Source organism: Nerophis lumbriciformis, linkage group LG11, assembly GCF_033978685.3.
Source record: "Nerophis lumbriciformis linkage group LG11, RoL_Nlum_v2.1, whole genome shotgun sequence".
Taxonomy (NCBI): Eukaryota; Metazoa; Chordata; class Actinopteri; order Syngnathiformes; family Syngnathidae; genus Nerophis; species Nerophis lumbriciformis.
In genome coordinates, this window is record NC_084558.2 from 17305822 (window position 1) to 17320038 (window position 14217).

General features: G+C 39.0%; 1 protein-coding gene across 4 annotated transcripts in view; it reads right to left on the reverse strand.

The window, feature by feature from the left end:
• Positions 1 to 328: 328 nt before the first annotated feature.
• abcc3 (ATP-binding cassette, sub-family C (CFTR/MRP), member 3) overlaps positions 329 to 14217 on the reverse strand; it is a 107988-nt gene continuing 94099 nt past the window's right edge. For all 4 annotated transcript variants that reach the window (XM_061967186.2, XM_061967187.2, XM_061967189.2 and 1 more), the window contains 6 exons: positions 11111 to 11212; positions 10176 to 10322; positions 9933 to 10091; positions 5632 to 5798; positions 5351 to 5545; positions 329 to 1014 (listed from right to left, as the gene is read on the reverse strand). In XM_061967186.2, coding sequence (XP_061823170.1) covers positions 903 to 1014; positions 5351 to 5545; positions 5632 to 5798; positions 9933 to 10091; positions 10176 to 10322; positions 11111 to 11212 — 882 coding nt within the window. In that variant the 3' untranslated portion in view covers positions 329 to 902. The remainder of the gene's footprint in view (positions 1015 to 5350; positions 5546 to 5631; positions 5799 to 9932; positions 10092 to 10175; positions 10323 to 11110; positions 11213 to 14217) is intronic.

Sequence of the window (14217 nt, forward strand, 5' to 3'; positions counted from 1 at the left end):
ATACATATATATATATATATATATATATGTGTATATATATATATATATATATATATATATATATATATATACATCTTCACTGTAGTTCGAAGTATTAGCGATTCACTATTTTACTAGTATAATTAAACAAATTGTAATGGCACATAATGGAATAATCACAATATAAAATAGCTCCACTGTTAATTTAGTAAAGAGTACAATAAACACTGTGTGATGCAATAGTAACGACAACAGCATTAAAATAGGCATGTATATGAGGTAAGGAGTTAATGGTATGTATGCTCCATGAAGCAAAGGGTAAAAACACTTTTGCAACAGCAGTCGTAGTGTATTTTTTTTGTTTAATAAAGGCATCATCATATTTCATATTTTGGTGGTACAGATTTCAAGTCTTGTTTAATAGATTTGGTTCACAGAAGAATCACATACTTAACTGAATAAACTTCCCTAGGTGCATTAAAAAAACAAGCTTAAATAATGCGGTACAAAAACAAGTGGGTTCATCACAAACATTTTTTTTTGCAGACAGTACCGTGGCACAGCATCTTCACGAGTAGAAAAACCAAGAAAAAAGATACAAAAAACGCTTCCTAATGCTCCATTTGTTGTGACACTGAAGATTTGTTTTTACAGCAGAGCCAGCAGACTAGAAAAAAAGATACATTCACTGGCTTTCTTCTTCCTGCTGGCAGAAGGCACTTTAGGATCAGACTTGGACGAGTAAAGCTTGTTTTCCATATTTATGACTGATATTCTTACCACACAGGACTTTACTCTCAGTGCAAAAGGAGTAAAGGACTGCTATTTATTTCCTACAATGGAGCTCAGGCTTGACTTCGAGCTCCATTCAAATGAAGCAGTTCAGTGCTGTGAAAATGTCATATCCCGTTTTAAGAGCAGCTCTACTGCACCAGCCCAGCGTCTTTTGCCATGTGGTAAAAGAGTCCTCGCTGAGATATGAGACTTGCAGGGGTATCGAACTCTGCAATTTGCCCTTTGTCCAATACCAGCACTCTATGAAGACAAAACACAACGTTGACACATTTTTTACAACAATATGCAAATGAAAAAATGCATAACAAAGGTTGAATATATGTTTAGACAACATTGTCATGTTCGAGCTTGTGTATAGTCTAGGGATGGGAATCGAAAACCGGTTCTGAACGGTGTATCAATTCCTTGGAATCGCTTGCCATTTTTTCAAATGGTTCTCTTAACGATTCTCCCGAGTGGAGATGACGTCATTACGCCATGTGCCTCGTGTCAACAGATCTCAAAATGGCAGATTGCAACAGCGCTACCTGTAATAAGCATAAGGCTGCAGCCGTTCGAGGAATATGTTGAAACATTTTTACACACAGCATGCAATATTACAAATTAAAGTCGCGTTTTTGAACCGATCCGATCTCACGCCAGCAGCAGTAACGCTAGCACGTCATCTGAATACAAAAGGTACTAACTAACAGCTCCTATCATGTTAGCGCTGTTTGTTGAATTGAAATGAATGCCTTTTCATTCTGATGAGCATGATGAGAAACAGATTCTGAATGGCTCCAAGGCAGGCAGTCCTCGCTCCAGTTCACGTCTGCAGCCAGACGAATGCAAACCCCGTTTCCATATGAGTTGGGAAATTGTGTTAGATGTAAATATAAACAGAATACAATGATTTGCAAATCATTTTCAACCCATATTCAGTTGAATGCACAACAAAGACAAGATATTTGATGTTCAACTCATAAGCTTTATTTTTTTTTTTGCAAATAATAATTAACTTAGAATTTCATGGCTGCAACACGTGCCAAAGTAGTTGGGAAAGGGCATGTTTACCACTGTGTTACATCACCTTTTCTTTTAACAACACTCAATAAACGATTGGGAACTGAGGAAACTAATTGTTGAAGCTTTGAGAGTGGAGTTCTTTCCCATTCTTGTTTTATGTAGAGCTTCAGTCGTTCAACAGTGCGGGGTCTCCTCTGTCGTATTTTACGCTTCATAATGCGCCACACATTTTCGATGGGAGACAGGTCTGGACTGCAGACGGACCAGGAAAGTACCCGCACTCTTTTTTTACGAAGCCACGCTGTTGTAACACGTGCTGAATTGGCTTGGCATTGTTTTGCTGAAATAAGCAGGGGCGTCCATGAAAAAGATGATGCTTAGATGGCAGCATATGTTGTTCCAAAACCTGTATGTACCTTTCAGCATTAATGGTGCCTTCACAGATGTGTAAGTTATCCATGCCTTGGGCACTAATGCACCCCCATACCATCACAGATGCTGGATTTTGAACTTTGCGTCGATAACAGTCTGGATGGTTTGCTTCCCCTTTGGTCCGGATGACACGATGTCGAAGATTTCCAAAAACAATTTGAAATGTGGACTCGTCAGACCACAGAACACTTTTCCACTTTGCATGAGTCCATCTTAGATGATCTCGGGCCCAGAGAAGCCGGCGGGGTTTCTGGATGTTGTTGATAAATGGCTTTCGCTTTGCATAGTAGAGCTTTAACTTGCACTTACAGATGTAGCGACAAACTGTATTTAGTGACAGTGGTTTTCTGAAGTGTTCCTGAGCCCATGTGGTGATATCCTTTAGAGATTGATGTCAGTTTTTGATACAGTGCCGTCTGAGGGATCAAAGGTCACGGTCATTCAATGTTGGTTTCCGGCCATTCCGCTTACGTGGAGGGATTTCTCCAGATTCTCTGAACCTTTTGATGATATTATGGACCGTAGATGTTGAAATCCTTAAATTTCTTGCAATTGCACTTTGAGAAACGTTGTTCTTAAACTGTTTGAATATTTGCTCATGCAGTTGTGGACAAAGGGGTGTACCTCGCCCCATCCTTTCTTGTGAAAGACTGAACATTTTTTGGGAAGCTGTTTTTATACCCAATCATGGCACCCACATGTTCCCAATTAGCCTGCACACCTGTGGGATGTTCCAAATAAGTGTTTGATGAGCATTCCTCAACTTTATCAGTATTTATTGCCACCTTTCCCAACTTCTTTGTCACGTGTTGCTGGCATCAAATTCTAAAGTTAATGAATATTTGCAAAAAAAAAAATGTTTATCAGTTTGAACATCAAATATGTTGTCTTTGTAGCATATTCAATTGAATATGGGTTGAAAATGATTTACAAATCATTGGATTCCGTTTATATTTACATCTAACACAATTTCCCAACTCATATGGAAACGGGGTTTGTATTTGCTACGATAGACACTCCTAATTCTTGGTAAGTGAATGTTCAATTGTAGTCAGAGAAAAGTTGCATGTTTTCCTGCAACCAGATGTTCTCTCTGTCATTATATTATACAGGTGTAAAGTCCATTCATATCAGCAATTAACTTCAAATGTAAAACTAATCTGTGATATCGACTCATCACATGCAAAGTGACATATGTCAAGCCTTTATTTGTTAAAATTTTGATCATCATGGCTTACAGATTTTAAAAACATTTTCTGAGATTTTCAATTCAAAGTTTAATAATCCATAATAAGCCATAATCATTAAATGTATAAGAAATGTTACATTCTTGTGTAATTTGCACATAATTTAATTTGTTAAATTCTACAGGAAGAATATCAATTTCTTACATTAATTTTCAGATTTTTTTTTTTCCCCTATGCAACGTATGTGCCTCGAGACCTCGCTGTAGGCTTTGTTTGGTCATGTGACCTCTAAACTAAACAAAATTGATGCTAATCCAACTTTTTTAATTTTTTTTTCCAAAATAAAAATCGTTAAGAGAACCGATAAGGAACCCAATTGTTAAGCAGAATCGAGAGTGGAATTGGAACCTGAAAAATCTTAACAATTCCCATAGCCAGTATGACTGTCTTCAAATAGTCAAAGATATGTCAATTCAGAAGAGTCTGACTCGACTGTCACCCTTGCAGTCGAATAGTCTGATAGGAAACCCCACCTACGCCCATTTGTGGAGGGAGGCGGAGTTAATACTTGCTGGGGTCTCGTGTACAGCTGTTGTGTAGGATAAATAGATTGTGTTCATCATCATGTTTAAGTATTAGAACAGTATTTTTGTGTTCAGACAAATATTAGTTTCGGTTGTCTCATCAGCTTTTCTCAGGTCTTTAAAACCAGCTGGTGTGTTCTAACCTTCCACATCTCTTATATAAAACAGGGTTTCTGTAGGTATCAACAACTCTATTCAATACTTGAATGCCTTTTTTAATGGCACTTGAAAAAATTGAATGCAATGTCCTACTGCAGATAGTTATTATATGTAGTCAACAGCTTACAACTGTCTATATAGACACATTTGTAAGCATTTAACAATAATAATTTTGAATAGTTGAAACGTTTACATTAAGTGTTACTCTCTGGTGAATTAAAATTACTTTACAAGATACCGGCATCTACCGCTTGTCCCAGCTGCATTTGGGCAGAAGGGGTGAAGGCGCGGTGAATGTGAGTGTGAATGCTGTCTTGTCTATCTGTGTTGGCCCTGCAATGGATGAGGTGGCAACTTGTTCACCGCCTCTCGATATAAAATGTACCGGTAATGTTTTTAATGCCATTTAAAGGGGAACTGCACTTTTTTTTTTCAAATGCCTATCGTTCACAATCATTATGAAAGATGCACTATTGTATGCACTATAAACATTTTTTTTGTGTAGAATCTATCCAAGAGAGAACTGACACTGGCCCTAATATCTTGCACTTTGTTCACCAGGGAGTAAAACAATCTATGCCCTCACGTTCCCTAAGATCTTCTTCATCCATCCATCTCACTGTCCCCTTATTTAAACTGTCCACCATGGGTGCCCGAGCTTTCAGCCGCTCTGCTCCTCATCTTTGGAACTCATTACCACCAGACCTTCGTAACTTAGACTCAATATCCCTCTTCAAATCAAGACTCAAAACACACCTATTCCTGACTGCTTATTCATTGTAAATCTTATCGATCTTTGTTGTTGTTGTTTTTATTCAATTGATTTTATTGTTTTAATTTTGTATGGTGTCCTTGAGTGCCCAGAAAGGCGCCTTATAAGTAAAATGTATTATTATTATTATTATTATTATAACAGTCATCCTGTGTGTACACAGGCACATGGGGAGTTGGGGGTGCGACAAGATGTTCACTAGTGTCAAATTAGACTTGAAGTTTTCTTATTATGCAAAACAAAAAAGAAAAGAAAAAAAGCGCTTTTATAATTTTATTTAGCTCCATTATTTGTTATTTTTTTAAATGGAGCATAATTGCGTGGCTTTTCACAAACGTTCCACTTTCCGACAGCTTCTCGTAAAGCTGGAAATAGCTTAATTCATTCATGGACAAAGATAAGAACCAAAAAACAAGATAAAAATAAGTACTTCTAACCTTGTATAATCCATAATTGTGTTGAGTCTGTGTGCGATGGTAAAGACTGTGCAGTCTTCAAACTGAGTCCTAATGGTGGACTGGATAAGATCGTCCGTTTCCAAGTCGATAGCAGCGGTAGCTTCATCCAGAATGAGGATTCTCGTCTTCCTCAGGAGCGCACGAGCCAAACACACCAGCTGTCTCTGGCCCACACTTAAATGACGCAAACAAGAACATCAAAACACAGCTCCCTCTAGAACTGTCAATGCTTTCATGCAGAACCTGTGTTTTCTACTTACCTGAGGTTATCTCCACCCTCAGAACACTCCATCTCTAATTTTGCTGGCAGGCTGCTCACAAACTTGTGCAAATGGGAATATTCCAAAGCCTTCCACACTTCTTCATCACTGTACTTTTCAAAGGGGTCAAGGTTCATTCTCAGTGATCCAGAGAACAGGACAGGCTCCTGTGATGGACACACACCAATAGAGCTGAAACGATTCCTCAAGTAACTCGAGTAATTTGATTACAAACTATATTCGAGTAATTTTCGCTGCCTCGAGGCGTCGTCAAGTTTTTTTTACGGCATTTTGCCTCTTTTAGTAAACAGTAGTCAAAGCTCACGTTTCGCACGGACTGTTTAGGTATTGCACAGAGTGTTTACAACACGCTCACGTTTCGCAAGGACTGTTTAGGTATTGCACAGAGTGTTTACAACACCGCTCTTTTAAATACGCTTGAGTTTAGAAAACTTTTTCGCCGACAAAACTCGTAATGGCAGATGCCGCAGAAAGCAGTGGACAAGAGCCAAAGCAAAACGAGGCAATTAAGAATCAACAAGGTTGTCTAAGGTGGGCACACTTCACACTAAAATCGCAGGAAAACGCAGTAGTATGCAAACATTGCAAAGTGGAGCTTGCATACCACAATAGCACAAGTTCGATGCTGTAGCACCTGTAGAGAAAGCATCCGATTGAGGGACGTCCGGAGGCGAGGTAAGTCATCTATTATCAAATGTAAACGCGAAAGTTGTGTTAGTAAAAATAAATGTTATTCATTATGATAACCAGGATGTGTTCTTTCACTCCCGCGAAGTCATCAAATGCCGCTAAAAGGTGTTGAAAACTAACAACGCTATTCGAGCTGTCTTGTTCAATTAGCCTTTCATTAGTAACCACGCGAAAGTAGTCGTGCAAAGTTATTCGGGTTATTCAAGTCATGCAACCACATGCTACTTGGATAGCTTGCACTTGCACCCACTATAGTCTCTGTAGAATGTAAGAGTGCCAAGTCCGTGATCACAGTGGTAGCACTTGTGTGCCAAGTTCCTGTCAGCCATATTGGTTCTGAATATGAAGTTGCACATTTCAAATGCAGTATTAAAGGCACTACCTAATCCACTTTTTATGTTTGATATAATGAAAACTGTTGTTTTATTTTAACTTTCTCAGGGAATATACATTTTGAACTAATTATAAACGTGTTTTCATCTCAAACATGTTGTGATGGCAAAATGAACATTGATTACCTTTTTGAATGCAATTATCTGTATTGCATTCTTAAAATTTAAAACTGTTGTCACTATTAAGTGGTTTGTCTTTTCATATTGTTTATGTATTGTTGGCAGGTTGAAAACAGCTCAGCGGATTTGCGTGGAGAAACCATTATTTAAACGGCATCGTATAATAATCATCAAAAACGCACGACAAGCAAGAACTTAATTTAAAAATATGATTTATTCGATTACTCGAATAATCGATCGGGATATTCGATAGAATACTCGATTAGTAAAATATTCGATAGCTGCAGCTCTACACAGCAACACCCGTTTGTTTATTTCTTTGACTAAAATATTCCCAGACTTGTGTTTTGATGATATGGTTGATCTTTTTTAGACATGCTCAACAAGTACAATTACAGAACATCACATGGTGACATTTGCACAATTCAACATGTTGAAAAAGAGCAGGAAGAAGCAGAGCTTATTTAATTATACTGTGGCCTCTTACGTTGCCATGCACTACCTACTCAGTGGCCTAGTGGTTAGAGTGTCCGCCCTGAGATCGGTAGGTTGTGAGTTCAAATCCCGGCCGAGTCATACCAAAGACTATAAAAAAAAATGGGACCCATTACCTCCCTGCTTGGCACTCAGCATCAAGGGTTGGAATTGGGGGTTAAATCACCAAAAATGATTCCCGGGCGCTGCCCACTGCTCCCCTCACCTCCCAGGGGGTGATCAAGGGTGATGGGTCAAATGCAGAGAATAATCTCGCCACACCTAGTGTGTGTGTGACAATCATTGGTACTTTAACTTTAACTTTAACTTTTACTAAATTAGTCCGATTTCTCAAATAGTTAAGTTTTTTTGTATTTTCACATCCGAAAACATGTGACGTGCTAGTTGTCCATGCACACTCTCTAATGCAACTATTGGTCATATTCCATGTGCCGCCCGTGCAGATAATTGTATTGCTGTTGATTTGCAAATCAACAGCCTATCAATCAATCAGTAAATTAAAGTTTGCTTATATAGCCCTTAATCACAAATGTCTCAAAGGGCCGCACAAGCCACAACGACAACATCGGCTCAGATCCCACATCAGGGCAAGAAAAACTTAACCCAATGGGAACAAGTCTAGCTCTGTTGTACCTGATTTCCGCTGTAATATTGATGCAGATTACAAATATTATGTCTCTAATGGCCGTGCTGATGTAAAATAGCAGACAGCGTCAAGAAATGATCTTAAACTGAGCTACGAATTTGGCGCTACTACCGAGAATGGATGCAGGTCCGAAGCAAAGAAAGACCGGCGGAAAGAGTTGTTTCGAAGGAATTTTTGGACGGAGAATCATGAAAAGAAAACGTTCAAATGTCTCGGAGTTCATTCGTAATGCTCTGTGGATTGATGGAAGGAGTTTTAAATTTGAAGGGAAAAAAACGGCCGGTACTGTTCCAGATGAAGATTGCAATTATTCTGGACTAGCTTGCCAGTGCGGGATACAGAGTTATTGCTAATCGTAAAGAAGTTTGTATCCACGTTATTATTTTATTTGCCTTGTAATATACCTGCTATTTTGTTCGGGAGTCCGAATTAAGCCGGAATTCTCCATTTCCTTTGCTAACTTCTTAAATAAATCTCTGGTTCTTTCTTTCTCCCATCGATGCACTTCAAAATATTAAGTTATTTTAATTAGTAAATAAATAAACAGTATCCTTTTCATTCCATTTGTTGTTTATATTTTATATTGAATAGTATCTGCTTTCGGGTTTTATCTCGCGCGTTGAGACTGGCGCATGCGCGATACGAAAGGTCTCTTCCGGCAGCACACACACCCTCGAGAGATCTGGTTTCCAATCGCATAATCCAGGTGTGTTAGTCAGACTTTTCAAAAACCGAACACGATCGGATTAAGGTGTTTCCATGGGTTGTAGTAGGCTTATTTAGAGCTGAACTATTTGTGAAATCATACTAACTTAGTGCATGGACGCGTACTGACCGATAATTCATTCACACCACTTTTTCACATTTATTTTACATGATGACATTCACAATATTTTGTTAGTTCATGTTTTTTGTATTTTGTTAATTTTGTGTGTGAAAGGAAAGGAAGTGTTAAAAAAAAAAATCAATTAGCAAACAGAATTATAACCTAGTAATATTGGCTTTGCCAATAGCTTGAAACACGTTTCTGTGCTGCATGCCACAATGTCGTTGGAGTATGTAGTAAAGAGCAACATTTTTCATTTGTTTGTTGTGTCATTGTGCACAGTTAAATAATGTCGGAGTTCTGTGCTTCACTTAGGTCTGCTCTACTGAGATCCCAATAACTAGTGCTAAATAGCGTGTGCAAAGTAAAACTTGTTCGTACTAAAAGTGGGCGTGTTGCTGTTGATCTACTGTATGTAGAATTGATAAGTGCAAAAGTGGTGCGGACCGCCTTCTTTAAAGTACCGGTAGTATTTTGCATGTACTACGGTTGTCACCATGGAAACACTCAATTCACATATTTGAATTTGTTCAAATCAGCCCCTTAAGTCATCCAGCAGCAATGAAATTGTAAAATGACAGGCTGAATAGATGATATGTCGAATATTTTTATTTCTGACAATCCAAATACATTGACATGTACATTTAAGACGGAGTATTTTCTCTCTATTGTTTGTCTGTGCAGCGCAATCACCTTCTTTCTCCCTGCTATTTGTGCATACTGTCAAATCTAGTAAATATAGATGCAAAATAGCGTCTGCAGAAAAGGTCTTTATCAACCACATTACGAGCACATTACGAGCACTATATGATTATATTTGCATCACCTCCCAGTGTTGTGGGTGTTTTGATAATGAGCATATATTCTGCATACACACAAAATGAATTGCACTCTATTCTACTCATTTAAGAGACAGTCCTCTGCGCACAAGCTTAGTAGATCAGCGTTGCGTGTGCTATCAACCTTGTAGGTGTTTTAATACATGCAAACCTTTAGTAGATCAGTAGTAGTTAGTAGTTTAGTAGATTTAGTAGTATGTTGTTTTTCAGGTGCACTTATTGTGTGTGGGTGTGTGTGGGGGTGTATGCGCATGTGTGCGTGTGCTGTGTACCTGTGGAATGATCGTAAGTTTGGACCTCAAGTCATGCAGGCCTATCTCAGATATCTTAACATCATCAATGGCGATTTCTCCTTCAGCAGCTTCCAGCAAACGGAAAAGGCAGAGTGTCATGGATGACTTGCCTGCTCCTGTGCGACCTACAATACCAATCTGTTCAAAACATACATTGCAAGAGATTAGTAAAGCCAAAACTGACAGACAAGTCTTTCACTGCTTTATTCGCACCACCCTTACTTTCTCTCCTCCTTTGACATTCAGCGTCAAGTTTTTCAGGACCAGATCAAGTCCTTCCCTGTATCGAACGCTGTAGTCATGGAATTCTACATTCCCCTTCATGGGCCAATCGGCATGGGGCTTCTTGTCCTCAATCTCCCAGGGTGCCTGTTCACAAAAATGCATCGTGTTAAATGAAATACCTTAGTTGTTTTGCCACTCAAAATTGCCAAATGTATTCTATTTCTTACTAATAAGAATAATATATTAACATGCACACATAGTCATGGCCCAAATAAATATTTAACTTACTTAACTCTAGAATAAAGGAGAAGGCGTTAATGTGACAATCGGGTCGCATGACGGCAATAATTTGGCGTGTTCCTAAGATGCAAAAAGCCGAGGAGGCAACATGAAGGTAAACATTTATTTAATGGCTCAAATAAACAAAAGACAAGTGGCGCTAGGAATGGCACCAAAGCATAGGGAAGGCTGTGCAAAACAAAACTAAACCGATCAGGGTATAAACAAAACGAAATCCCGGAAAACAGCAAAAACTCACGGGTGAAAACGGGCAGCAGGAGAAGAGTCCACAATGTATCAAAAAACATGACAAAGGCTAGCGGCAAAGGCTCAACTTAAATAGCCGTAATTACAATATGGAAACAGCTGCGAGGAGAAAACATTTTGAGGCGGGAGTGAAGCTGCTTGCAGGAACACACAAACAAAACAGGAAGAACGACCTAAATAGGAGCACTAAACCAGAACTAAGACACTTAACACAGGAAAACGCCAGCAAACTCAATGCAAGGCATGATCTGACGTGACAGGCCATGACAGTTATGCTAAAGAGTGAAAAACTAAGATTGAGAGTCAATAATGTCTGGAAATACATAATTCCATGCAAAGTTTATATGCATTATTCTTATATTTGTTGTGTTACAATTGTTACAAACCTCAGTTTGGGTCTCAGAGTACTCCTTTACTCTCTCCACTGCTACAATGTTGTTTTCCAGATCAGAAGTCATCCGCACCATCCAGTTTAGAGACATGGTTACCTGCAGGTATGAAACTAATGTTTAGTCTTTAAGAAAATGTAAACTGACTCAAGTGTATGGACATATTTTTTCTTGCAGAGTACTGTCACCCACTGCCTGTGAAGCACAGTGTGCTCTGTGATATACACTGTATATGGTACTCTGTTCAATATGGCCACGCTCTATAATAAAGAAACCATGCTGAGGCTAAGACAGAGTCTGCTTTCATTTTTTGAGAAGTTGTAAAAACACAACAAAGTGACAATGAGGATGGGATTGGAATGCAAATGAGAGTCCACAGCTGCATAGATGGTCACAGGTGATGGCTGAGCCGCAAGAGAGGAAAACAGAGCTGACAGCTGATAGTTGATAGCTGAAAGCGTTTGTCACTGGAGATGTAAGCAAAGTCTACATCACTATGTTGATTATTGGAAAGATCAAAGAGTTTGACAATATAACTAAGATTGGGAGTCTTATATTGAACGAGTTGAATTGTATTTCGCTGCCAATGATGTGCGTGAGGATAAGAAAGTTTCAAAACTTCTCAGCTCAATGGGTGCTCAAACATACCACCTTTTAAAGAATTTGCTAGCCCCTGAAAGACCTGTATTGCAGACATTTTTAACAATTGTAGCATTATTAAATGAGCACCAGAGATAGCAAAGAAGTTTTGGTTCCATAACCGAAATCAGACTGAAGATGAGAGCATTTGTGGCTGTACTGAGCAACCTGTCTCTGTTTTGTGAATTTGAAACAGGACTTTCTAATGCATTACGTGACACAGCTTAAGCAAGAAGAGCGCACACACAGAAGGACAGAGGGAAAGTGTTTTACTGCGACCAAGGAGGACACCTAATGGCGAACAGTCACCTCAAGAGGGCCAACTCGGGGAAAATTGCGCATGGTGCGGTGACTCCTAAAGTTGTTGGCTTTGCAAGCCATTAGTACAGTTTTGCTCACTACGTGCCATTGTCGAGTTTATTTTCTTTGTGAACTCCAGTTTAGATGCAAACCTGATGAATCTCTCCCTTGCCAGGCGATTAAAGCTACCATTATTCCGCCAAATGCATCCTCTGGCAGTGAAAGCAGTTGACAGAACATCTCTGGGCAAGATTAATCAGTGGATACTCCAGGTAAAAGTCACGTTCCCTAATACACACACAGAGCAGCTGAGCTTCCATGTGTTTACTATGTCCAATCATGGAGGTCATCTTGGGGCACCTATGGTTAGAAAGTCATAATCCTAACTTCAAGTGGTCCATACGCAAAATCCTCTGCTTGGGCTCTGGCTGCCAGGACACCTGTTTGGAGAAGCCCAAGTTCACCTCCACAAACAAGCAAATGGAGATTGATTTGTCCCAAGTACCTGCCTGCTATCATGATCTTACACTTGTCTGCTGTCCTGTGTGCACCGATCCTTGCCTTGTAATAAACTCACCTGCATCTTGTCTCTCACAGACCGCTAATTACAGAATGCTAGACGACTTGTTTATTTATTATTTCTTGTGTATTTCTATAACAAAAAACTTGACACTGAAGAGCAAGAAGAACGAAAGGAACTTTCGACTTGCAGGAACATTTGTGGGGCTCTTTGTACGCTGATGAGTGGAACTAACTTGCCGTGATTTTACTCAGCCGCAGTCTTTAAACTGTATGCAGTTTATTGTTGTTTAATATTTTTTTTAAACTTAATTTTGATACGCCAAGCTACGAGAAGTGGATGGCCTTTTTTAAACTTCAGTCAGGCTCGAAGCAACGACCTCAGCTGCTTACTACTCTTGAGACTTTGTTGGAGAAATGTGAAATAAAAGTGGACGTACACGAGTGGATCACAGGTAAAGACATCAAATATAACCTTTTTTACATTATAACAGGTTGTAAAAGTAGTCAGTGACATTCAATTTGTGTAGTTATTAGCCTCAACCCGAGTGAACAGAATGCTAAAGTGATTGTGTTGTCAAAGTCAGATAAACACTGACATTTATTAATTTTATATTGTTATTTACAGATGAAATGGACCAAAAGGAATCGCCTGAACTTCATGATTTAATCATTTACTGAGGACACCATTCTGACTGTTGGACATTACGGACAAAAGCCTGACGTTTTATAAACAATTAGGTACACTTAATTTTTTCAATAGTATCGTTTTCTAAATTGTTGCCTTGTATTTCTTTTACTTACTTTTTTAAAAAAAACAACTCTGACTTACTTGTCCGTTTATATACACGGTATCAGTGTAGAAAATATACTATACCCCTCCTCCATATGTCATCCGTCTAATTTGTATAAACTATCTGAACTGCGAAATGTAATGCAAACACAAACCACACACTTCGACCGAAACCTATTGTTCCTGAACTTTAGGTTGATTAGGGCCTACTGACATATTGAGCCAGTGAAATACTGCATCCCATCAGTCAGAATCCCGGTGAGAGCAGACATTGTACAGTACGTGATTGTTTTATTATGTTCAAATTTTGTATGTCTCGTTCAGCAATTTGCAACACTGCTGCATGATGCTTAGTGTTTTTTGTTAAAGGGGAACATTATCACCAGACCTATGTAAGTGTCAATATATACTTTGATGTTGCAGAAAAAAGACCATATATTTTTTTTAACCGATTTCCGAACTCTAAATGGGTGAATTTTGGCGAATTAAACGCCTTTCTATTATTCGCTCTCGGAGCGATGACGTCACAACGTGACGTCACATCGGGAAGCAATCTGCCATTTTCTCAAACACATTACAAACACAGAGTCAAATCAGCTCTGTTATTTTCCGTTTTTTCGACTGTTTTCCGTACCTTGGAGACATCATGCCTCATCGGTGTGTTGTCGGAGGGTGTAACAACACGAACAGGGACGGATTCAAGTTGCACCAGTGGCCCAAAGATGCGAAAGTGGCAAGAAATTGGACGTTTGTTCCGCACACTTTACCGACGAAAGCTATGCTACGACAGAGATGGCAAGAATGTGTGGATATCCTGCGACACTCAAAGCAGATGCATTTCCAACGATAAAGT